Source organism: Sinocyclocheilus grahami, unplaced genomic scaffold (genome assembly GCF_001515645.1).
Source record: "Sinocyclocheilus grahami isolate Dianchi unplaced genomic scaffold, SAMN03320097.WGS_v1.1 scaffold813.1, whole genome shotgun sequence".
NCBI classification, from domain to species: domain Eukaryota; kingdom Metazoa; phylum Chordata; class Actinopteri; order Cypriniformes; family Cyprinidae; genus Sinocyclocheilus; species Sinocyclocheilus grahami.
This window is the reverse complement of record NW_015505992.1, coordinates 229,955-257,151: the sequence shown is the minus strand read 5'-3', so window position 1 is coordinate 257,151 and position 27,197 is coordinate 229,955. Positions and strand designations below refer to the sequence as shown.

The 27,197-nt window shown below is 37.6% G+C and overlaps 2 protein-coding genes across 2 annotated transcripts; both read right to left on the bottom strand.

Annotated features, from left to right (window-relative positions):
- Positions 1-166: 166 nt before the first annotated feature.
- On the bottom strand, positions 167-27,197 carry LOC107562229 (nodal modulator 1-like). The gene is made up of 31 exons (XM_016246835.1): positions 27,012-27,197; positions 26,362-26,451; positions 23,935-23,980; positions 23,660-23,760; positions 23,478-23,584; positions 19,555-19,627; positions 19,210-19,362; positions 18,912-19,049; positions 17,135-17,224; positions 16,799-16,904; positions 16,498-16,648; positions 16,204-16,381; positions 15,978-16,119; positions 15,758-15,889; positions 7,895-8,031; positions 7,694-7,781; positions 7,549-7,612; positions 7,304-7,399; positions 6,988-7,188; positions 6,743-6,825; positions 5,760-5,919; positions 5,413-5,539; positions 5,213-5,326; positions 4,826-4,953; positions 2,934-3,075; positions 2,741-2,824; positions 2,540-2,650; positions 2,353-2,454; positions 2,079-2,198; positions 1,405-1,497; positions 167-1,298 (listed from the first exon to the last, which is right to left on the bottom strand). The coding sequence occupies exons 1-31, from the start codon at positions 27,147-27,149 to the stop codon at positions 1,167-1,169; spliced, it is 3,627 nt and encodes a 1,208-aa protein (XP_016102321.1). The 5' UTR covers positions 27,150-27,197; the 3' UTR covers positions 167-1,166.
- Positions 11,464-13,717, bottom strand: LOC107562230 (histone H1.1-like). Its single transcript, XM_016246836.1, has 3 exons — positions 13,611-13,717; positions 12,750-12,914; positions 11,464-12,651 (listed from the first exon to the last, which is right to left on the bottom strand). Exons 1-3 carry the CDS (start codon positions 13,685-13,687, stop codon positions 12,042-12,044), a joined length of 852 nt encoding a protein of 283 aa, XP_016102322.1. The 5' UTR covers positions 13,688-13,717; the 3' UTR covers positions 11,464-12,041.

Below are 27,197 nucleotides of genomic sequence, written 5' to 3'. Positions count from 1 at the left end.
GTCAGATGTGCTTTATGTAGTTTGCAACCTCATCAGATGACAGTGGACTTCTTACTCCAGGTAGGGGGGTCATCTTACCCCAGTAATGCAACAAGATTTTACATTTTGTGATTTAACAACTAGATTATCAAATGTTTCCATTTAATTTATCAAAATATATTTGATGATGCATCCTCCTGTACATGCTAAACCCATTTACAAATGTCCCTGTTTCTATTTTGCAGTAAATGCATCTTCTGTAATCTTCCTATACATTACGGAGAAGTGGTCAGTTACAGTACATAACTCCTGGTTGATTCCTGATTAAAAAAACAAAAATAAATAAATAACCAAACATAGAATACACTGTCATTTCAGCATTGAAGGCAAGAATTTAGTTCCAAAACACAATGAAAAATAATTTCAAAAACACTTTATTATATTTGTTCTCTCTAGAACCATACACATTATCAAATTATGATCATATGAATGCAGTGGAATGAATATGTATTGAACCCATCAAATGGTAGCAGCAAGTTAGTTACTTTTAAGGAATTTAAAAATTTATTTTTGCAAGCTTTTTAGTTATGTTTTGAGGCATTTAAACAAATGAGGGAAACTAAAATCATACAGAATGAATTTAGTGAGTCAATGTTTATTAATCTCTACATTTTAAAACGTACGGGTGTTTACATTTGCAAATGACAACTTAATTCTACAAATTCAAGTAGTTATAAAAAAACTGAACTGATAACTTTTTTTAATTGGAGTAGGGATTTAATAAAATCTAGTAATTCAGGGTACTATTGGAATCATATTACTCTTTATACTACTGAAAAAAGAAAAAAAAAAAATAGCACACACATTTGAAGTCTCTTAAATCAGCCATCCTCCCTGAGCAGTCTCTCACAAACATAAAAACACAATCTCCGGGCCACATTCGCATGCTAAGGACTGTATTATAGGGATCTGTGTATCCAAGACACCACAGTAAAAGAACCTTCGGTTATCTGAGATGAGCAAGATTAAATATGTCCAAAAAACTTCGGCGACCCCAGGCGAGGTTGTTTTTATGATAGGATTTTATGTTCAGACCAACATGGTCTTACGTGCTGTCTGACACTGGACGCTTGTGAGATCTGAATGCAGTGACTGGCTTGGCCTTCATACTAGGACATACTGAGGTCTCATGTACGTCTCGTCTTTGGCCTTTTTGATTGGCGCTTGGCTTCATCCACAGGGAGTCCATCCGCGCTTGTCTGAGCAAGTCCTCGAACACCCTGGATCTGACTGACCAGCTGCAGAAGAAGTGGGATCACCTGGGAAAGACACAATATCATTAATGTCTTAAGAACTGCAGCTATTGCAAATGTCAAGAATCTCTAAGTGGCTTTCAACTATTTTCAAAGAAAAAGCAATAGGTACCCGCTCATGATTATAGACAGCAAGCAACAGCAGTAATGTCAGAGGAAGGGCGATGAAAGATCCCTGGGCAACATCTTGATCTGGTATTTTCCTCTGTGGAAAGCCAAACAAATTCATTCAAATTAAATCCCAGAGCTTGGGCTTTAAAAGACAATAATTAATAATATTTTCAATGTATTCAGCTGCACTGACACTTGATTGCAAACAAGATTTGAACTAAATAGAGCTGCATAAAGATACTGTTACCTTCTGTATAGCTGAATTAAACTAGTTTCATAATTTATGAACTTTGCAACACTGACATCGAACCGAATCAACACTGAACTGAATGATGACACCATTGTCTTCCGAGTTGCTTTACAGTTGTTAAATGATGAATTCTGCAACATTAACACTGTTATTTTCCTGTTTGCTACTGCGCAACCGCTTTGTCACAATCTGTATTGTGCTATATAAATACACGTGAATTGTCTTGAGAATATCATAACTTAATTTTAGATCAAAGTCATACTCATGAACAGCTTTCTGAATGCAGAATTTAGATCCTTCTCACACCAAATGTCAAACAAACGCCGATGAATTATCTATTCACACAAATCTTACTGGTCAGCACAATTTGATCACTGGACAAAGAAAAAAATAATAATGTATGTTTTGTGTGAAAAGGTTCTTACCTTAGGGTTAAAGGTTAGTGTTACATGTTTGTGGTAACCAGAAGACGTGAACGAGACTTGTGGGAGTTTGAAGTCATACTGGGATTGAGAAAGTGATGTGTGCAGAATCAACACATAGCTCTGCAAGAAGACATTAAAAATTAAATTAATAAATGAAAATGTCTGACCACCCATTTTTAAGATCTAAGTACTGGCAGATTAATATGAATACTGTAAAACAGATTATAAAAATAGGAGTTGTTTAGAGGAAAAGAGGTGATTAATATGGGTCTACCTCTCCATCACGTGGCAAGGGGGCAAAGTGGAAGAACATGGACTGGCCAAGAGACACACTCTGAATGGGATTGTCAAGGTTGTCACTCTTGCAGAGCTTCACCTTTAGAGGAACAACAACAATGACTTCAATATTTCATCAAATATGAGAAACCATTTTAAAGGAGTATATAAGTTACTGCACCTACCCAGAGAGTGGGAAGATGCTCAGAGGAAGTGATGACATTGCCACTCAGATCAAACTGATTGATCTGTCTGAAGGCGATTATGTTTATTCCTTCAATATCAGTGTTGCCCACCTAAAACCATCCAAAAATAAATACATGAATAGAAACTTCAAATAAAATGTGTAAAAAAAACAATAAGGCAAATAAAACTTCAATGCTCACCTTGATGGTTTTGTGTGGCGGTAATGCTCTCTCAATGTGATCATTTCCCTCTCCTCTCAGCTGAATGTTGTAGTTACACCCAGGCTGACATTGATCATGAAGGAAAGACAAGCTTTGTTTAGGATCTTAAAACATATGCTCTTGTGAACTTTTCGTATTGTTTGTCTAAGAGTTTTAACTTGTGAAGTCTCACCCGCAAGCCTCGGAGTCTAAAGCGGCCCTCTTCGTCAGTAACCGTGTCCTCACTGTACATGCCGCACTCTCCCTGCCCCACTGCCTCCACAGCGACACCCTGCTCCGCATCGCCTCCTATTGACTGCACTGTTCCATAGCAGCTGAGACGCATCAAAATGCACAAACAGAAAATTTACCCCACAATGGACAGGGCATGTTTTGAAAATTTCCAATGCGTACACAGATTTATCTTTTTTAAATAAATTGTTCGAAAGTGCCATTTATAATGTTACAATATATATATATGCCCAAAACACACCCATTACTCATTAAGAGAATAGGGACAACCCTTTTATAAAATATTTCAAATGAATGCTGTTTTTTAAACTTTCTATTTAATAATAAATAAATAAAAATCCTGAAAAAAATGCATCATGTTTTCTACAAATATTAAGCAGCACAACTGTTATCAATATTGAATAAATGTTACTTGAGCATCAAATTAGCATATTAGAATGTAGGCCTGGGCGATAAAACTGTATTGATATTTATCAACGGTACACCTTCGATAATGATATAAAAAAAATGTTCGCTATAGTGCACGTGCTATGAATGATGCAGACAGCACACACAAACACGAACACATGCTGAATCGAGTGCTGTACCTGCCTGTGATGAGGAGATTGTGAATTAAAAAAAAAAGAATATTACTCGAATTTAAAATAAACATTTGCATTTGAATGTTAGGAGTGCGTCAGGGAGCGTCATCAGTGGCGCACGAGATGCTGTGATAATGATGTAAGTGGCATTTTAATGTTTTGTTAGTCTAGCCAACGAGATGCACCGCTGCTGTGTTATACATTCAAAATATTAAAGAAATATAGAAGCTCAATGCAGAGAAGATCATGATTAGGTGAAAACCGAAACCAAGCCATTCACACAGATGCATATTCAGCACATTTTTAGACGGACAAATATGACTGCTGCACTCGCATCTCACATAAGAAATGTAGCCATGCAAAGTTAAAACGGTTTAAACTTTTAGAAAACACATCGCGAATTTGTGGAGATTTATTCCTTTTCACTGCGTCTCTTATGTTTTTAAATGCAATCTGCGTGATGGGCGATTCGGCTCTTTGCATTAAGCAATGCATAAATACATGATGCTGTTTTGTTCATAATTGTTTATGCAATTTACGAAATTATATATGATTTATATGAGTTAATTTAGACGTAACGCAAGTTTTTTTTATAGACATTTATTTCCCTGCGTTGACCATTTAAATGTGCTGCATTATTTTCCTGTGGCCTCGGGAGACAAGCCAAAAGTTTCCTTAAGACCTATTTAATCTGCATATAAAACATTTGAAATTATAAACGTTTAATTTTTATTGTGTGTTTGACTGTTAAAACAAAAAAATATTTGTTGGTCTCAATAAATTGGGTTAATTTAAAAATAGTGGTTACATGTAAAAAAAATTTCTACAGCTCTGTTTTAAAAAAGGTTATAAAAATGTTTTAATAATTATCGATACCGAATTATATGAAACATTATATCGTTGATACATTTTTTCGCTATATCGCCCAGCCCTATTAGAATGATTCCTGAAGGACTGCATGACACTGAAGATTAGAGTAATGGTTGATGAAAATTCAGCTCTGCCATAAATTACATAAATATATTAAAATAGAAAATGTATTTAAATTGTAATAATATTTCAAAATATGACTGTTTTACTGTATTTTTGATCAATTAAATTCAGCTTTTGTGTACTGAGGGACTTCTTTAAAAACAAAATTTTACCGGCACTAAACCTTTCAACGGTAGTATAAATACGCATATATTACCTAACTTTTATACTATGCATTTTAACTGGCAGCGCATATTCTAACATGCTGTGTGTTGCTGACCTGTAAGCTGTTTTGAAGCCAGTTATGGTAATATGGAGAACCTGTCCTTCTTCTACTGTGATCATTTGTGCTGAGGGCTCAAAGCGGAACTCCTTCATCATGGGCTTGAAATAGTACTGGCCAGGACTCTGAGATGGAGGGAGGAGGAATTAAGACAATTTCTAGGTATTTTATTACATGGACAGGAAATATTAAAACGTTTTCAAAAAAATCTTCTTTCATGTCCCACAGAACAATGTCAAACAGATTTGGAACAACATGAGGTAGAGTAAAAGATTACCATTTTTATGTAAGATAAGCTATACATTTAAGATTGTACAATAAAACAAATGTGCTTAACACGTCAAAAAGATGACCATAGTAACTATGGGCCTGAGAAGACAGTACCAGGTTGTTGAAGGTGAGGAGGCCAGTGTCCTGAGTGAGCATGTTTGAGCGGAAGTTGGCCCCACTGAGAGACAACAGAACCCCAGAGAGAGGAACACCATCCTCTGCCTTTATCTGAGGGGCAAGAAAATTATAATTTTTTTTAAATGAAAATGAAATGTGATACTTGGATGACGAGAAGACATTAATGTGACATTGACCTCAAAAGTGACGCCTGCCAGGGCAAATGCCTTGAAGTCTCCTGTGTTTCCCTCCACTGGAGTCAGGACAAAGCCCTCTTTACTGGCACTGATGTCATACAGAGAGTCACTATGTAGGGGTCCAACACTGGTTTTAAAAAGGAATATTCATTTTATTTGTTTAGAATGCTAGAGAGCATTTAAGATTTCAGCCATAATGACTGCATTTTACTCCTAAATAGGCCAACAGTCATTCATGCTGGCATATTTATAAACCTTGCTTTTAAGCTAATATGCATTATTAAATACATAGATAAGAGAGCTATTAAATAAATGAATGCAGTCTGTTTGTGAATAAATGAGATAACCTGTAGGTTCCGGTGTCATCCGTGAGAACTGTAATGAGAGGGGTTGTAGCTCCTCTCTCCTTAATGGAGATTTCAACACCCTCCAGGGTAGGCGACACCTGCCCTGTGAGGAACAGCCCTGCCCGGCCCGCAATCTCCACCATTTGACCTGGGCAGTTCTCTGTTAGAACAAATCGTTGTATATCAGATTTCAATATAAACTGGGGTAAAACTGTGTGCTTATAATTAAGATGATACATTAAAATAATATCATAAGAAATACCAGTTGGCAATATCAAGCAGCATAACAAGCTGGAAGCCTGGCACATTCAAGTTTCAAATGGCAGCGCCTGCTCTTATGTTAAAAATAAGGTGGAAACTTTGCCTGGGTCTACATCAGGTGTGTCCAGTTCTCTTCTTTCTGGAGGGCCACTTTCTAAGTTCTAAACGTATCCCGAACCAGCTAATTGAAGGTTTGTGGCTTTGCGTTGTTTCACACTCTTTGAAGAGTTACATTTATAATTTATTCATTTGCTTCATAGAGCTGTTTCTGATTGGTATTCAGCAGACTAGCTAAAAAATAATATACTGTCAGAAACAAAATTAGGTAAGTTATCCTTAAGCTAGTTATGTGACTTTTAGGGCTAGATAAGGTACAAAATTATTCCAATAAGGCTACTTGACCCAGTGACAAGGTGTTGTACCCCTAAAGGCATTTAAAATTATATATATATATATATATATATATATATATATATATATATATATATATATATATATTTATATGTTTTTTTCTATTGATATGAATCAACTGCGTGAATTTGGTTGTCAGTAAGTGTCATCTTATTTGTTTATGTGGATTTCCTTTTGATATAGCTTGATAAATATCAGTTTTGTTCTTTGTATGAATAGTTGTCTGCAATTTGTTCCATATTTGTTGTGAAAGGACACAACACGCATCCATTAGTATAAAATAAAAAGCTTAAAAAAGGTTGCACTCTAACCTCCAGTGATTGTAGCCTCTACTTCAGGAGGGTAAAACAGAAATTCTTTGGATGAAGGTGTGACTGTGATCCTCTCCCCAGCCCTGAAATAGCCAACACAGCCAAGATATAAAATTAAGACCATGAAATTAGTAACTGGTAGGAAGAGACAATGTGATACATGTTCTTTGCACATGATTTAACAATATTTTTTCTAACACAGACAGAAGAGGAAAATGCTTGCAAACATTCTCCAAAGATCCTACCGTGCCCAGTAGGAGAATTCATAGTGGAAAGGCTCATGGAGTTCATCTGGTTTCTCTTCCACAGGGGGGCTGTTCTCGTCTCCTCTTTCTTCCCTCTCCTTCTTACGGTCAGCTATTTCCAGAAGCTGCTGCTCCCATCGCTGCTCCTCATTTGTGCGCAGGGGCCCCAGAACCAAAGCAGGCTCACTCTCAATGGACGATCTGCCAAAACGAAACAAATACCACCAGGTGTATGGAAGGCAACAGCAAGAACTCAAAACAAACAAGATATGCATTACTCTTTTAGAAACCCATTATAATGCTTCCCCTTACTCACTTGATGGTGACAGTGACATCCAGCATCTTATCAGTGGTAATGAGTCCTGTCATGTGGTGTCTAACAGCAGTCAGGGTTAAAATGCTTGGGGCAGACCTAAGGAATAAGGGCAAAAAAAATGAACCCCTTTTCATTCAACAATGTTACACAACATGCAAGTGCTGCAAAAGCACCAGATCAAAAGGTAGAAAGCTGTGGCAGCTACTTTGATTTTAATAAAATGCTTGGCAACGGCAGTTACATACGTGTTGTAGGTGTAGTAATCTTGTTCAAACTGGTGACAGGAACGCGGAGTCACTTTATAAAGACCTTAGATTAAAAATAAATATTTTAAGCACTGCAGGCTTTATGGACTTAATGAACTTACAAAACAGAAAAGGCTGAGCTCACCTGGCTTGGACAGACAGAAGCGATTGACTCCTTTGGACAGATTGTAAATGCCAACGTTCTCTGGTGAGCTGCCATCTTGGAAAAATTCCTAAAATTTTGGTCAAATATGCCATCATCAGCATTACTATTTTAGGCTTGTAACAGCTGATTTTGGCAACTGTGTTCAGTCATCTTTAAATATTGAATGTTTTCAGGCCTCACCAGAGTAATGGCATGGGACAGTGAGCAGCGCAGCAAATATCCGGTTTGTCTGAACTCCACTCCCTCCACGTATGAGTCAAGTACATCGATCTCCACTGACTTTTGCTTCCAGCACCACTCTTCTTGGGTGATAGACACTGTGATAACCAGAGGTTGTTAAATTTTTTTCTTAATCTGAATTTAAAATCACATTAAATACAATATGTAAAAACAACATTATTTATCATTTTGCTATTTTTGTAGTTACAAATAATTAAAATATATTATTGTTCTTTAAAATTAAAATTGAATAATCATGATTATAATAATATCCTATCTTATGTTACTATACAATAGTAATATTACAATAGCAATGTATTTGATTCTTAAAGGGATAGTTCACTCAAAAATGAAAATTACCCCATGATTTACTCACCCTCAAGCCATCCTAGGTGTATATGACTTTCTTCTTTCAGACGAATACAATTGGAGTTTTATTAAAAAAATGTCCTGGGTCTTCCAAGCTTTATAATGGCAGTGAATGGTGGTTGAGATTTCGAAGCAAAATAAAGTGCATCCATCCATCATAAAAAGTACTCTACACCGCTCTGGGGGGTTAATAAAGGCTTTCTGAAGTGAATCGATGCATTTGTGTAAGAAAAATGTCCATATTTAAAACTTTATAAACCATTATCTCTAGCTTCCACTGTCGTATGCGCGGTTACGAGAGAGTTGAGTTCCAGCGGATGATGTAGGCATAGCGTAAGCTCCGATGAGAAGTGAAGAATGCGGAAGCGCAGAGGAGAGAGCAAAACAAAAAAACGGTCACGAATTAGAAGTACAAAACGAGGATTTGTAAAGAAAAATGTCGCAGGATTTCGATATACTGTAAGCCAAGAGGAGACTGGTTTTCCTTTGCTGTAAACAAAACTTGGTTCTCGCGAGACTAGCATATTCTCACCGGAGCTTACGTTACACCTATGTCCTACGCCATCCGCTGGAACGCCACTCTCTCGTGAACACGCATACGACAGTTAGTGGAAGCTAGCGATTACGGTTTATAAAGTTTTATAAAGCCAGAAGGGGACGGTTTTCCTTTGCTGTAAACAAAACTTGGTTCTCGCGAGACTAGCATATTCTCACCGGAGCTTACGTTACACCTATGTCCTACGCCATCCGCTGGAACGCCACTCTCTCGTGAACACGCATACGACAGTTAGTGGAAGCTAGCGATTACGGTTTATAAAGTTTTAAAGGGGTCATATGATGCGATTTCAATTTTTCCTTTCTCTTTGGAGTGTTACAAGCTCTTGGTGCATAAAGAAGATCTGTAAAGTTGCAAAGACTAAAGTCTCAAATCCAAAGAGATATTCTTTATAAAAGTTAAGAATCAGCCACACCTACCTAAAACGGCTGGTTCGAACACGCCCCCACATACCTACGTCACTATCTGGAAGATTTGCATAACACCGCCCAAATGTTCACGCAAAGAAAGAAGGCGTAACTTTTATTCTCGCTGTAGTATTGTTGTCGCCGACCATGTCGTGAAGGCACTGTGTGCTTCGTTGTGAAAGCGAAACTACTTTGTTTGGCCTTCCAAAAGAGGATGATATCGCTTCGTCATGTCTGGAGCTGAGCCGTGCTGGTCGCTGAGCAAATACTTCAATTTCGCGCTGTGGATCGCCGGATCGGCTTTCACCGTGGACGAAACGGAGTCCAGCTTGGGGTCGTCACATGTGGTTGCTGCAGGCATCACAATATGGTAAGGGACATAACATTTTCATCACACGACGCTTGAGGAATTCGGCCAATCACAACGCACTGGATAGCTGGCCAATCAGAGCACACCTCGTTTTTTCAGACCGATGAGCTTTGTAAAAATCAACGCATTTCAGAAAGGCGGGGCATAGAGGAGAAACAATGATGTACAGTATGTGGAAAATAATGTGTTTTTTTAACCTTAAACCACATAAACACACTTCATTACACCAAATACACAAAATAATGTTCTTTTTAGCAGCATCATATGACCCCTTTAATTATGGACATTTTTCTAACACAAACGCATCAATTCTCTTCAGAAGGTCTTTATTAACCCCCAGGGCTGTGTGGAGCACTTTTTATGATGGATGGATGCACTTTATTGGACTTCAAAATCTCAATACCCATTCACTGCCATTATAAAGCTTGGAGGAACCAGGATATTTTTTTTTATATAACTCCAATTGTATTTGTTTGAAAGAAGAAAGTCATATACCCCTAGGATGGCTTGAGGGTGAGTAAATCTCTTTTTGTTCTGTATAGTCTACGAAGAAGAATATAAGTTGAAAAGATTTTCCAAGCAGATGTTTAAGACATTTGACGCACTACTAACCCGGTCATACACTTGTGTGTTAGTTTATCAGGGGGGTTAGATGTAATTTTATGAGCATTGCTCACCTTACCCTGCATGCATGCAACTGATATACTTTTCTGTAGTCCTTAATAAAGTGACTATATTTGTACTTCATTATTTGGCCATTGTTTTGTTTTGGTGGCTTGGTTTATAATTCAGTTGAGGTTAATGATAAACCAGCAATTTTAAAAGCTGTTACCAAATGATTCAAGCACTGAAATACAAGGTTTGTCTCCTTATCAGAGCGAGGCTCTATTAATGTTAAATTCACCATAGCAAATTCTTACTCCTGTTCTAACATGCACAAAAGGCATGCTTTAAATTAGTATACTAAGCACTGAAATGTTTACATACAACAACTTGTCTGGAGACTTGCTTTGACTTGTCTTGGAGCTTACAGTAGGCCTATCTCAAGTATATTTACAGACCGTGTTGAAAAAACCAGCATATGCTGGTTAGGTATGTTTTGAAGCTGGGATGCTGGTTTTAGCTGGACCTTTGCTGGTTTAAGCTGGTCCTTAGATGGTCTTAAACTAGACGGACCAGCACATGACCAGCTTAAACCAGCATCCCAGCTTCAAAACATACCTAACCAGCATATGCTGGTTTTTTCAACACGGTCTGTAAATATACTTGAGATAGGCCTACTGTAAGCTCCAAGACAAGTCAAAGCAAGTCTCCAGACAAGTTGTTGTATGTAAACATTTCAGTGCTTAGTATACTAATTTAAAGCATGCCTTTTGTGCATGTTAGAACAGGAGTAAGAATTTGCTATGGTGAATTTAACATTAATAGAGCCTCGCTCTGATAAGGAGACAAACCTTGTATTTCAGTGCTTGAATCATTTGGTAACAGCTTTTAAAATTGCTGGTTTATCATTAACCTCAACTGAATTATAAACCAAGCCACCAAAACAAAACAATGGCCAAATAATGAAGTACAAATAAAGTCACTTTATTAAGGACTACAGAAAAGTGTATCAGTTACATGCATGCACGGTAAGGTGAGCAATGCTCATAAAATTACATCTAACCCCTCTGATAAACTAACACACAAGAGTATGACCGGGTTAATAGTGTCAAATGTTTTAAACATCTGCTCGGAAAATCTTTTCAACTTATATTCTTCATCATAGACTATACAGAACAAAAAGACAGTTGTGGATATGGATGCCAATGTTTCTTTAATGCATCTTAATAAATCCAATTGTGCATTCATTTAGACTGTTCAACTGAAAGTTAGGCATCAATAATCGTTCTTTACTTCGACTTACACGAAAGAACCAACATCAACAAAACGTTCTTGATTACAATAGTAGCTAAAGACCTAAATTCACAAAACATGACCTCCCAAAAAAATGGAACTAAAATTTACAAAGAGAGTTTTCATGAACACTGATGAGAAAGGGGCGACTGAATAACTGAAATGCTTGCCTCTACAGAAAGACTGACTACAGGAACTTTAAATAATTGATTTTTTCTTGATACACAAGCGAGAACAGCTCCTTCTAGATGTTCTCATAACGGTGACCTGAATGAGCATCTTAACAAACAGTAGCATTTCTATGCTATACCTTTACCTGTAATTTAAGAATATTGAACATAAAATGCCTGTATTTGAATGGCAGAATAACTTTGAAGAGGTCCTATATTCATCAGAGGCCCCAAGACGAGGAGAACATGGAAGTTTCTACAAAAATAAGAGGAGAAAATAGCCAGCACTGCAGTCTACGCAACTACAGTTGATCTTTTCTGCCATCGGTAAGCGCGGGATTCATTTCCGGGCTCGGAGTGACTTGCGGGCGGCTGGCTTAGCCTTCACGGCAGATTCAGTTGCCTCCTTCTTAGCTGCTTTGGGCGACGGCCGTTTGGACCCCCTGCTTGTCATCTTTTTGGCTACTGGTGTTTTCGGTTTACTGGTTGGGGCAGCTTTCTTGACTGGTGTGGCTTTCTTGACTGGTATGGCTTTCTTGACTGGTGTGGCCTTCTTGACTGGTGTGGCCTTCTTGACTGGTGTGGCCTTCTTGACTGGTGTGGCCTTCTTGACTGGTGTGGCCTTCTTGACTGGTGTGGCCTTCTTGACTGGTGTGGCCTTCTTGACTGGTGTGGCCTTCTTGACTGGTGTGGCCTTCTTGACTGGTGTGGCCTTCTTGACTGGTGTGGCCTTCTTGACTGGTGTGGCCTTCTTGACTGGTGTGGCTTTAACAGGCGCTGGTACCTTTCGAGACGCTGCTTTGCTCACAGCGGCTGGTTTCTTGGCTGGTGGAGGGGCTTTCTTGGCCGATGCAACTGATCTCTTTGAAGCAGGAGGTTTTCTGCTGACTGTTTTAGCCCTTTTATTTTGACGAGCTTTAGACGCAGACGTTCGGTTTGCACGCTGGGTCCTGTAGACAAACAAAAAGCATGTTTAGCCTTGCCCAAGCCAAAAGTCTCTATGACATTAGATAATGTCACACTGATACTGTTATGTGATATACTTCACCTCTTTCTTCGAGGAGGCTCATCCTCATCCGATTCTTCCTCTTCAGATTCTTCTTCTGCCGCTTCTTCGGATTCTTCATCAGATTCATCACTTCTCTTGCGTTTGAGCGTCTGTCCTTCCTTCTGTTTAAGTTTTGCCATCATTTCTGGAAACAGAACTGCCGGGCTGCAGAGAGGAGAAGTTTATTCAATTTTATCATCTCATAGAATGCCTTAAAATTTCACCTTTAAGGCACTTCTATGACAAAATCAACAAACCTCAAAAACTACCTCAAGAAACAATTATGTGCACACAATCCAAGTTCACCCCAAAACCCCAAACCTGTATAACTTTCTTTTGTGCAAAACAAAATATTGTCTCAGAATAGTTTTGGACCCTATTGACATCCACTGTATGGACAAAATGGCTGAAACATTCTTCAAAATATCTTCTTTTATATTCCACAGAAGAAATCATTGTCACTGAGCTTTGAAAATACATGACGGTGAGTAAATGATGACAGAATTTTCATTTTTGGGTGAACTATCCCTTTAGGAACTAAGATTTGTGGAGTTTTTATATTTTATTAATTTTATATTTTCAGTTTAATTTTAATTGTAGTAATTTCTTATGTGCTGCAGTCATTTCTGTTAGTTTTTTATATTTCTATTCAGCTTTAATTTTTATTTCAGTTTAAGTATTTAAAGCTTCTTTTAATTTGATTTAAAACTACTTAAAACGTCTTTTATTTCTGTTAGCTGCCAAGGCAACATTTTTCAAGTACTAATTATGTTTCATTTTATTTCAGTTACCAAAAACAATTTTTAACAATTTTAGTTTTAGTTAGCAATAACAAGCTGGCTTAGGGTGAGCTAAACTTACCTTGGGTAATACGGATAGCTTAGCTGGTATGACCCACTGAGTCCATGACCAGAAATCTGCTCCATCCATCCCATCATTTTACACTTCTGCAAGGTTCTTTTCAGGTTTGACACTGGCAAGAAGATGTAAAATAATCGTCAAAATTCTGCATAACACATTACGATCAGCAAATACAGACAGATATGAATGGTGTCTGTAATATAAACAAGGGCATATCAGAATAACAGAAACTATGTCTGTAACAATGTTCTTGTGAACAACTCATTTGAGAATAACAATTAGAAGCAACCCTAAAACAAAAGCAAACTTAAAGGGGTCATATGATGCGATTTCAATTTTTCCTTTCTCTTTGGAGTGTTACAAGCTCTTGGTGCATAAAGAAGATCTGTAAAGTTGCAAAGACTAAAGTCTCAAATCCAAAGAGATATTCTTTATAAAAGTTAAGAATCAGCCACACCTACCTAAAACGGCTGGTTCGAACACGCCCCCACATACCTACGTCACTATCTGGAAGATTTGCATAACACCGCCCAAATGTTCACGCAAAGAAAGAAGGCGTAACTTTTATTCTCGCTGTAGTATTGTTGTCGCCGACCATGTCGTGAAGGCACTGTGTGCTTCGTTGTGAAAGCGAAACTACTTTGTTTGGCCTTCCAAAAGAGGATGATATCGCTTCGTCATGTCTGGAGCTGAGCCGTGCTGGTCGCTGAGCAAATACTTCAATTTCGCGCTGTGGATCGCCGGATCGGCTTTCACCGTGGACGAAACGGAGTCCAGCTTGGGGTCGTCACATGTGGTTGCTGCAGGCATCACAATATGGTAAGGGACATAACATTTTCATCACACGACGCTTGAGGAATTCGGCCAATCACAACGCACTGGATAGCTGGCCAATCAGAGCACACCTCGTTTTTTCAGACCGATGAGCTTTGTAAAAATCAACGCATTTCAGAAAGGCGGGGCATAGAGGAGAAACAATGATGTACAGTATGTGGAAAATAATGTGTTTTTTTAACCTTAAACCACATAAACACACTTCATTACACCAAATACACAAAATAATGTTCTTTTTAGCAGCATCATATGACCCCTTTAATTATGGACATTTTTCTAACACAAACGCATCAATTCTCTTCAGAAGGTCTTTATTAACCCCCAGGGCTGTGTGGAGCACTTTTTATGATGGATGGATGCACTTTATTGGACTTCAAAATCTCAATACCCATTCACTGCCATTATAAAGCTTGGAGGAACCAGGATATTTTTTTTTATATAACTCCAATTGTATTTGTTTGAAAGAAGAAAGTCATATACCCCTAGGATGGCTTGAGGGTGAGTAAATCATGGGGTAATTTTAATTTTTGGGTGAACTATCACTTTAACGTTCTCACTTTTTCTATTTTGATTAATTGCATAATGTTTAGCTGTTTAGAACCTACCCAAGGTCATCTATTATAATACATCATAGATTTATATATGGGTTAAATTTGAGAAAAATAAATTAATTAATTAATTACACACATACACACACACACACACACACACACACACACACATTATAATACATCATAGATTTATATATGGGTTAAATTTGAGAAAAATAAATTAATTACATAATTACACACATACACACACACACACACACACACACACACACACACACACACACACACACACACACACACACACACACCAACAACAACAACTCCAAAACAAATGCTGACTATTTTAACTATCATTCAAAGGTTTGGGGTTGGTAAGATCTTTTTTTCAGTCTTCAGTGACATATGCTCCTTCAGAAATCATTCTAATATGCTGAAAAGGTGCTCAAGAAAAATGTTGTATTATTATCAGTTAAAAATTATTGTACTGCTTAATATTTTTGTGGAAACCTTGATACTTTTTTTCAGTATTCATTGATGAATAAAAAGTTAAAAATGAACAGTATTTATTTCAATTAGAAATGTTTACATTTTTCAATAATCTAAACGTCTTTAGTGTCACTTTTTTATCAATTTAATTCATCCCTGCTGAATAAAAATATTAATTTGACTGCAAAATTTGAATGGTATTGTACGTATTTAATACCATAATGATAACCATCTCTATTGCTCATTAAAATCAAAACATGCCAAAACAGTGCTTACCTTTGTACTTCCCGGGTAACACATTATTGAAAGTAAAGCTGAGAGTTTCACTGCTGCCAGACAACTGGAGGTTATGCCTCTCTCCCTGTCTGCTCACAGGCTGAAGAGTGACTGTCAGATCTCCACATGCCACTGATGGGACAATTCAATCACTTGAGCCAAAGACAGAAAACACATTTATCTAATTGAATTTGACAGCGGACATGAAAAACCAGCTCACCAAGACAGGACACGGAGCCAGAAACAGATGCTATGAACTGAGTGAAGAGAAGGTCAGTGATAGGACGATCCACAAGTGAGATATCGAGAGAGTATGGCTGAAGAGTAAGCCCAGCCTTCACATCACTTTCAGGGAGGGTCACCTGGACAGCACACAACAATCTAAATTAACATGCAATTACGCTAATTTTAAAGTCATGTGGCGTCACAACGTAAATTCTCATTACCTGTACACTGTAGTCTCCTGGTTTAACTTGAAAGCAGAACGCTCCATGACTGTCACTTTCGACAGTGCGGAAAAAGCCCTGATCCTGTCTCTGAGCCGAGAGTGTAACTTTGTAGTGCCCAAGCTGTTTAACCGTTTCAGGAAGACGGGTGACTGAGATGTGACCACACACGCTAAACCTGAAAATGACAAAGTGGGGCAGAGATTTCAAATCGGACTCCTAAAGATAGAGGGCCGAGACCTAAAGTCTTTTAGGTCTCAGCTTTCTGAGGATGATTCTTGCCTGGATACTCACCCTGCAGTGATGATGTCTGGCAGCTGAGGGGTGCTGGGAGCAATCTTCACAGTGATTGGCTCAAAGAACATCAGCTCCTTGTGCGTGTTGATGGTGTAAGTGCCTGTGGTCATATTCTCCAAACGAAATGAACCATCTTCTTTAGTCTCCACTGTGAAAGAGATCAAGGAGGCAGCAAAATATAATTCAATGTGTTAATTTACCATAAATTTGTTAATTAAGCGTGAATTGTGGAGTACTTAGGACATACCCTAATATGCCTAATTATGTTAATTTCACTGATGTATATCATCACAGTTACCTTTCATTAGGTTGTTAAGCGTTACTACAGCATCTGCAACACCCTCTCCATTGGGGCTATTCAGAACTCTGCCCATCACAGAGAATCCCATGACCCGGAATATTGGCTGAGAGACAAAATAGGAAAAACAGGTTAGAAACCAGGTTAGGCTGCTGAGAAAGACTGACCGTTTTATATAGATTATTTAATTATAATTTTTTCCTAATAATGATTTAGTGTCCATTTGAACACATTACGTAAAAATTATTATAACAGTGTCCAACCCAAATTGTCAATTAAGATGTTAATTTATGTCTCCAAATCTGTGAGAACAAGTCAGAGAAATGAGAAACTCACCTCCAACGTTAAACTGCTGTGTTCTACTTTGAAATCCATACGAGAAGGAGCAACGTCAAAAGTGATTCTCTCTCCCCTGTAATATGGGACCTACAATTCAAGAAGAGACAAGTTTAAAAAAGACTGACATCTGTGCTTTATCTTTACATCATAAATAAGGCTGCATGAGATGGATGAAATTATAATCAAATTATTTAAATTTAAAGTCGAACCAGAAAGTAATAAGATACTGATCAAAAGTCTTAGGCACATTAGATTTTTCACCAGAAAATATTTATATTTTTTGCTTTAATGTACCATAAGGAAATATCAGTTTACATGTACCCCCAAAAATTTGCCATTAATTGGAATAATCCAGTAGGAATTTGTATGCAGGACAGGCCATATGATCCACACAAAGATCTAATCTAACCATCATTTCGTTATATTGCAGTGAGCCAAAAGAGCAGCGAGTAGGGAGTAATGGACACTGTGTAGGGACCATGTCAATCGGAACACAGTTCATGCACGGTGCTCACTTCTAACAGGTTGATCTGAATCAGGTGTGTTAACAAAGAGAGACGTGCAAAACATGCACAGCGGGGGTACGCGAGGACTGGAATTGAGAACCGCTGGCTAGAACAATTCTTACAAGTACAACACGACGTAGCTGGGCGCCGCGGACAGACGCCGAACGGCGCCGCCGGTGTTCCTATACTCATAGAAAATAATGTATTTGAATTTTAAAGACGTGGTGCGACACTGCACTTCTCATCCGGTGTGCGACCGCCTGAAACGCTGTTTTTTTTCACTTCCGAAAGCGGATGATGTCAGGAAACAGTGGTTGCAATTTACTTTTTAACTCTGTTCCTGAGCATTATAACCCCAATTTGCTATTGTGTGCTGCGCATTTTACTGAGGACAGCTTCCACAACACGAGGGAGTACAGTGCCGGATTCCCAAAAGCGTTTGTTTAAAGACGGAGCAAGGGGGCGTGGCAGTACTGAAACACCATCTAAGCTGTTCGCCAATCACAACGCACTGGGACAGCTAACCAATCACATCACATTTTGTTTTTCGGAAGGCGGACCTTCATCAAAGCCGGAACTAATCGAGCCGTTTGTGGCAGGCTGGGGAGAAAGGTAATGTAACGATGTAAATTATGTGAAAAATAATGCGTTTTTCGAACCACCAAGCATGAGAGCATGTTCTAGAACACCCCCAAATCAAAATGAAGACTTTGTAAAAGAGCATAATAGGACCCCTTTAAGGCCTTAATAATTAGGAACATAAGCATAATAGACAGTCAAAAACTTATGAATGTGCCAAGTAATTTGGTGCTTTAAAAATCAGTAGAAGAACTTTAAAAATCAATCCTTAAATGAACGGGCAATCCATGAAAATGACAAAACTGATGTAATGTCATCTCCCTTTCTGGACCTGAAGCATTCTGTACAATTTTGTATCAACTGAGTTTTATCAATACATATCTTAAATAAGTCAGATTTCAATAGTCAAGGAGAGAGAAAATAAAAGCATGAATGAATCAGTTTCTTTGCATTATTTAGAAAAAATAAATAAAAATCTAAGAAAAATGACCAAAACGACACTGCTGTCTTTGTCTGTAGAGCCAGTATACAGAGCCAGCTTGTTATTCTTTTCCTCTCACAATTTGAACCATCAATAATAACGTCCTTCTGACAATAACAAACCATATTTTATTTCTTTGTGAAATACTATATATCATATAAGCAGGCATGATCAAATAATATGAAGGTTGGTGACAATAAATTCTTACCACAGTGTATTCACCGCTGCGAAGGCAGGGGAATGAGAAAGTGCCATCCTCACGAGATTGGGAACTGCACAAATACACAAGGGAGGGGTCGCCGACTAAAGCCCCATCCACAGAAGCCACACTGCAGCCATTGATATCCTGAATAAATCATCAATTAGTTTAAAGTCTACTGGATGACAGATCATGAGTTTGTGAACATTAGAAGACATTATCAAATTATGGAATGGCATTCATTCAAAGTTATTTTGTGTGGACCATGTTTTTGTGGTCAGGCTATGAATCTAATAAAACCTTTTACCTCCTGTGTTACACTGGCAGAGTAAAGGAGGAAGCTGACTCCTTTCATGGGTTCACTATCACTCTGCACCTCTCCAGAGACATCATAGCCCTTTACCACAAGAGGAACTGCGGCGGGGGCATTTTCATTTGACACAACCACAGTGGTTGAGCTCTGTGAGGGAACAAATAGTGAACCAAGTTTTCTTAGAAAATAAACCTGCATTTACATTTAAATGAAATGCTTTGACATAAATGTAATGAATGAACAAACATAACTGTAGTGGCATGAACATCTTTCTTCAGGTGTTGACACATTCGTCACTGAGAAATATGTTTTGTCAACAAGACAGTTTGTACTATATACCTGCTCCATGGTCCATGAGGCATGGGAGGCGGTGATGTCATAACTTCCTGGAAGCACTTTGAGGAAAGCATACCTGTGAAAAAGCAACACAGACAGGGTAAGATGTTTTTATGTATATTTGTTAAATGGTATTTATGGACACTGAATATTATTTTGATGTGAATAGTTAAAGACAGACCCTTAGGGTAAGATAACCCCCTCAAAATAGGGCAGAAGGCGTCCAGTTGGGTATTGTTTTATTGTTTAATTTAATAATTTCAGGAATTGTTGCAAATAAAAAAAATACTATTTCATAATGTTACTCAAAAAATTATTTATCATAACCTATAGGCCAATGGAGTAATGACATTCAATCTGAATTCATAGTCATAGAATTCATAATTCATAGAATTATATCGTGTAATTCAGATCTCTTTGACTGTGATTATTTATTTGATTGGTCATTTTTCAATTATATACAAAATAGAATATTTGACTTAATATTTTGCATGACAATTAAAAAAAAATTAAAAACATAATATGTGACCCTGGACCACAAAACCATTCTTAAGTGTCAATTTTTTCGAATTTGAGATTTCGAAAGATGAATAAATAAGCTTTCCATTGATGTATGGTTTGTTAGGATTTGACAATATTTGTCCGAGATACAACTATTTGCACATCTGGAATCTGAGGGGGCAAAAAAAATCTAAATATTGAGAAAATCGCCTTTAAACTTGTCCAAATGAAGTTCTTAGCAATGCATATTACTAATCAAAAATTAAGTTTTGATATATTTACTTTAGGAAATTTACAAAATATCTTCATGGAACATGATCTTTACATAATATCCTAATTATTTTTGGCTATTGCTACAAATATACTCGTGCTACTTATGACTGGTTTTGTGGTCCAGGGTGACATATTATTATATACATATTAGGGCTGCACAATTAATCTAATCGCGATTACAATTATGGATGCCACAATTACGTAATCGTTCAAAGTGGCAATTAATCGTTCAAAGTCCACTTATGTTATTCTGCGTGCTTAAGATGTGTTTTTTTCTTTCTACATGTTATCTTAAGGGTTTTTCTCATTATTTTAATTTTAGTATAACATTATAATACCAGACATATTTTTACTTTTTTATAATTTAAAGAAGAAACCAATCCGATGTTTAGTTGACATTTGAGGCTTAATACTATAGAAAAGCACTAAAAGTTTTTCAGTTAGAGTGTTTTAAGGTTGTTAATTTTCATATAAATATACGGCATGCAGTTGCATAAAACAATGGTATAAAAATCATTCAATGTAAATTGTGATAATCGTAATAACAATTTCAAGGTAATAATCGACAATTATGATTTTTGTCATAATCGTGCAGCCCTAATTAGAGGTCTGCAAGCCCCCGTCGGGTCCCGATGGGGCCCGACACGCTGAGTCCATTCGGGCCGGGACCTTTTTTTTTTTTACAGATCGGGCTCAGGCTCATTTAGCTTCTCTCCTTTTATTGTGACATATATGCGCAGAGCACACATAGGCTACTGTATGAAATATTGTTATATTGATTATATTATAAATATTATACATCGCCTACGCAATACGCAACGCACATACACACGCATTAGCATATAGGTGACAGTTCACCATGCACAGCATCAGGGAGAAGTTGGAGCGTGGGGAGTTACTAAAAGTTCCCAATGCTTCGGAAAAGCTGTATTTTGGAAGAGCCTTGATTTGATTACCATGGCAAACAGTGAGTCAATTGGCCATGTGCAGTACAGAATCTGCAAACATATCCTTGCACATGACAGCAAAAAACGCACGCAATAGGCTAAAGCGTGCTGCAAAGCCCCAGCAAAAGTACAATTACCTTGAATGTGTCGGGGGGAAATAATGAGATATTTGAATTATTTATTAATAAATTAGTAAAGATGAAGACGACGATCCTGATCCTGAGAAATGCATCTTTACAGATTGTATAAAATCCGTAAAAATAGTTTTTGATTCGAATTATTTAGTTTTAAAGTAGTAATTTAAAGCTTTCTATAGATATATTTAGCAAGTTTTTGAAGCTTAATACTATAGAAAAGCACTAAAAGTTTTTCAGTTAGAGTGTTTTAAGGTTGTTAATTTTCATATAAATATACGGCATGCAGTTGCATAAAACAATGGTATAAAAATCATTCAATGTAAATTGTGATAATCGTAATAACAATTTCAAGGTAATAATCGACAATTATGATTTTTGTCATAATCGTGCAGCCCTAATTAGAGGTCTGCAAGCCCCCGTCGGGTCCCGATGGGGCCCGACACGCTGAGTCCATTCGGGCCGGGACCTTTTTTTTTTTTACAGATCGGGCTCAGGCTCATTTAGCTTCTCTCCTTTTATTGTGACATATATGCGCAGAGCACACATAGGCTACTGTATGAAATATTGTTATATTGATTATATTATAAATATTATACATCGCCTACGCAATACGCAACGCACATACACACGCATTAGCATATAGGTGACAGTTCACCATGCACAGCATCAGGGAGAAGTTGGAGCGTGGGGAGTTACTAAAAGTTCCCAATGCTTCGGAAAAGCTGTATTTTGGAAGAGCCTTGATTTGATTACCATGGCAAACAGTGAGTCAATTGGCCATGTGCAGTACAGAATCTGCAAACATATCCTTGCACATGACAGCAAAAAACGCACGCAATAGGCTAAAGCGTGCTGCAAAGCCCCAGCAAAAGTACAATTACCTTGAATGTGTCGGGGGGAAATAATGAGATATTTGAATTATTTATTAATAAATTAGTAAAGATGAAGACGACGATCCTGATCCTGAGAAATGCATCTTTACAGATTGTATAAAATCCGTAAAAATAGTTTTTGATTCGAATTATTTAGTTTTAAAGTAGTAATTTAAAGCTTTCTATAGATATATTTAGCAAGTTTTTGAAGCAAGTATTCGCTGAGTTTCGGTTCATCATTGTGAAGTGCTCTTGGCCGAAATTACAGAAAGCACATCCTGTATGTATCCTTTATTTTATAAAAGCACAACGCTTTGTTGATATTGTGAGTGCACACAAATAAAATTAGAGCCTTTATAGTTCCGAGTGATGTATTACTCTTACCTTTATGAGCAATAAATACGGCATATTTTAAGTTGTTTCCAATGCAAGTGATCGCGCCGGCTCCTCCATGTCCTGTAAAGCGCGCTTTAGCTCTACGCACAAACGATTAGATATGCGTCTAATAGCGCACATTTATATAGGTAAAACATTTAAACTAACATTGTAATATGCTTGAACTGTTTTATATCTATAGATTTTATAGTCGTGATTATTTGAGAAGGCTAAATTGATCAAACACAGGCTATGATCAACTCACTGTCTGCCGCTGGCCGCTTGGTCGTTACTGTAAAAAAATCAAAAACTTACATTTAACGAACAAATAAAATGCTCCAAACGTTCTAAATTAACTTCTTAAAAAAACGAAACGAAATATAATCACTTTGACATTACATACAAAATGAACTATTTTAATAGCTGAAACAGTAGTATAAGCTATTTTGGGAGAAGGGGGGAAAAAAAGACGGGCTCGGGTTGGACTTGGGCCAAGAATTCTGATGAGCTGTCGGACCCGGGCCGGGCCTGAGCATCTCGGGCCAGGGCCGGGCTAGGGCCTATATTTGAGGCCCGTGCAGGGCTCTAGCCCTAATACATATAAACACAGAAAATTCAAACTTGGCGTTCCAGACACTTCAAATTCATACATATGCTTGAGAATTTGACACATGACCAATAGAGGATCTACATATTACAGATTGCCCTCTTGTTGAATTTAGTTGTTAAAAAATGACTCAGCATTGTGTGATGTTGCAATGCTGCTGCAGTCAGTTGTAGTATCTGAAGTCTAGCTTGACCACTACACAGTATCTACTCACTGGCCTCCAGCTTGCGTGAGGACACTCTGAAGGACATCATCTTCTCCTGCTTTTCTCAAACTTACTTCAACCCCTGCAGGCCCCAATAAATGCCCTTTACTCAAGACCTAAAGGAGGGAAGAAAATGATCAGATTTGTAATTTTTTTTTTAGTTAAGTCATGTGGATACAATTTCAACTTACAGTTCCCAGGACTGAAAACCCCGTAAAAACAAAGTTGATGTCTTGTTCTTTAGTGCAGATGTCTGTAATTCCATCCACATGTAGTTCCACAGCTGTTGGTTCTGCATACAGATAATGTATAGCACAATACGTGACAGGTGAATAGTGAGTCCACTTTAGTGAACCCTGGATTGATCAAGAGCAGATTAAAGAGTATACAAGAACTCTGAAATTGAATCATTCATGATTTTATTGCATGATATAACCACCACTTGATATGTGAAATCATTTCTTACCAAAGCTCCATCCTGATGGTGGTTCTATCTTTATAACAAAATCACCCTGTAAAAGATTGTAATCCCTATTAACACAAACACATACACAAACCACCAGGCTAAATTTTAACAAACGAAAGCATGACTCACTAATTTCATTAAAATTATTAGAATCTATTGTGGGTCATACGTATATGTTGACATTGTGACATTCATCTACAGTAAGTCACTGAGGCTGGAAACTTCCTCTCTGATGATGTGAATTAAGGTGAAACTGCTGGTTTAAGGATGAAATACGGCATTGTAAGAGCCTGATAGGCGGTCCCTCAGCCCACTTGACTCCTGTTCCAGTTAAAAATAGACGGGCATGTCAAAGATGAATTTTGCCCCAATTTACACCACCAGAGAAAGCTTGCAGCAATTTGCGAGTCCTATGCCAATATGTGATTAGTTTAAACTCCCCTGGGAAATCTTCACCATTCTGCAGATTATGACTGTACAATATATAAAATGTCGTGATATATTCCGAATGAACTCCTAAGGGCTGTGATATGCATTGCAATTTGATTTAAATTAGTGCTGGGCGGTATACCGGTTCATACCGAATACCGGTGTTTATTTTTGTTATGATATACATTTTTTAAATACCGCAATACTGGTGTATGTCACTTAAACAACGTTCGGAACGCAACACTGTTTGAGAGGGGTCCCTTTTCACTGTTGCTCTGTGGTGAGGGAACAGCTGTATGTGTTACTAAGCATGAAAGTTCCAAAACTGAAGCTGTAGAACTAATAGAACGTGATGACACAGAATAACTCATCCACAATATCCACATTGACCACCACAAATATCCACCGCCCCCTGCCATCAGCTCCCACATCTCACACACACACACAAGCGCGACTTTAGCACTAGATTTAGCAACTTTCAGACCCTTTTAGCGGCTTTTTTTGCATAGAATATTCATACTGACAAACCTAGCGACTTTTTGGGATAAACCTTAGCTATGGTTCAGTTGGAAGATTTCGCCAGTGCTGTCCCGCGAACGCGAGGTCTGACTTTCCAGGAAAAGTGTCACCTCTCTCGGCGTCTGTTCTGTTCAGTGAGCGGCAGAGAAGCAGCGCATTCAGTTGGCCGCACCGCAGCCGACTCGTCAATAAATGAGTACAAAACAGCGTTTCCAAGCACCTGTCGCTTACTGATTGTTTGGAATTATAAATATGAGGGTAGTGCGTCTGTTAATACAACATGCACTTTTTTGTTTGTTGTTTTTTTTAGTTTGTTACTCAGACGCAGGCATGAGACAAAAAATAATATAGCCAAAACAACCGCATAGCCGCTCTTTAGTGTAGATGCAGACGATGCCGCGATTATAAATGAGAGAGACTCCTGGTTAACATGTATTAAAAGGGGTCGTGTTTAATCACTATTTAGTGTGGTATTTTTTGACAATATTCACTCATTATGTTAATAAAATAGGGCATTCTAAGTCAATATACTGCAGTATTTCCTCTCTCAATCAGTAGAAAATATGGTTAACACCCGGTCATGCATGAAAAAAAAAAAATACCGTCATGTACCGTGAAACCGGTATAATTTGGAAAAATACCGTGATATACATTTTTGGTCATACCACCCAGCACTAATTTAAATGCAGGAATCCAGGAAGTTTATGGAGCTGAAAAGAGCAGCAAAACAACTAGAAACATTTATATTCGTTTTTATAGCCTTTAATCTGTGCATTGTTTGGCGGAGAACCCTTGGATGGATAGGATAAACATGTTCTGTCAATTAAGAACAGAATATAAAATAATGCCTTTATCTGATTAATTGATTTATCAAAGAAATAATGTACAGATGAACTGATTATCAAAATAGTTTTAGTTGCAATCATAGAGTCTAGCCTTTGTTCACAAGGCCTACTTTTTAAGATTAATTTGAAACAATTAGAAATAAGCCATATGAAAAAAAGATTATACGGCAGCGATGGAAGTAATGCTAAATATAAAAAGTGGAGTAGATTAGTAAAAGTAGAAAAACAGTCAAATAGAAAACAGAATTCACTCTCCCCATAATTTGCTTATACTGATGTTGTAGATATCATTTTGCACAAGTTCACTGTAAATTAAGCCTGTTCTTCACCATTTGACTGCCATTAATGTGAGATTATACTTTTACAGAAGGTCATTTTGCTTAGTTCTTTACCCTGAAAGAACAGGAAACATTCATATGGGATGCATTACTATTTCAAGGCATAAAATCGTAAAAAGATGCCAGTGTATATCATTTTCCTCTATACCGTGTAGCCCCTACTACAAGTGAAGCTACCTAGTGGTACCTAGGTCTTCATAAAAAAAACACTTCCTTATGATTCAGAACAAATGCTACAAGACATTCTAAAATGACCTTGGATGTCTGACAGCCCATGCACTCCTGGGTCACAGTACCTTGTCATAGAGAGGGATCATGAAGTAACCATTGATTGGTGCACAGTCAGTCTGATATTTCAGAGAGCCCTGCTTAGTGTACAGCTTGATCTGTAAAGAACACACACATAGTAAAAAGATGGTCATCATAAACTCATTTTGTTTTTGACAATGTTATCGTATTAACACATCTCAGTGAATTATCACTAGATATAACATGTAGAGTATTTGATCTAAAAAAACTAAACAAAATTAAACTATAATAATGTGCGTATGTACATTATTACACGTATGAAATAGCGTAATTATACTATGAACTACACGGATTGCTCGTCTAACTGTAAGCAATTAATTCAGATAGTTTCAGTGATTCATTTGAATGAGGCAATGCTAATTAACCCAGGCAGATCTGTGATAATAACAATATTAAGCATGCTTGAACAAATCATGTGTTTTGCTGACAATGCTGGACAGTTGGTTAGGGGGTAACGTTAGCTGTCATGCAACCTGCTACATTCACGACAGACGGCGCAACAGATCGTGCGATCTACAACCTAAAACCAAAACTGTTTAGGACGGCAGATGATGTATATATCTGAGTTCACTTCCGGAACGTCATGCGCTAGCTAGCCAGCTAATCATTTTAAACCAGAACTCTCAAGTCTTCTTACCTCAACGACAGAGTAATTGATTTCTACATCTGACTTGACAAAACCCCCGCAGCCTACCAAAATGTCATCAGTGCCATTGACAAATATCACATACAAAAAAGATAGAATAAGAATCGCTAGCTCCTTAATTCCACCCATCGTGCAGCGCTGGTGTAGCGTACCACTACTGATAGCGTACTACTACTG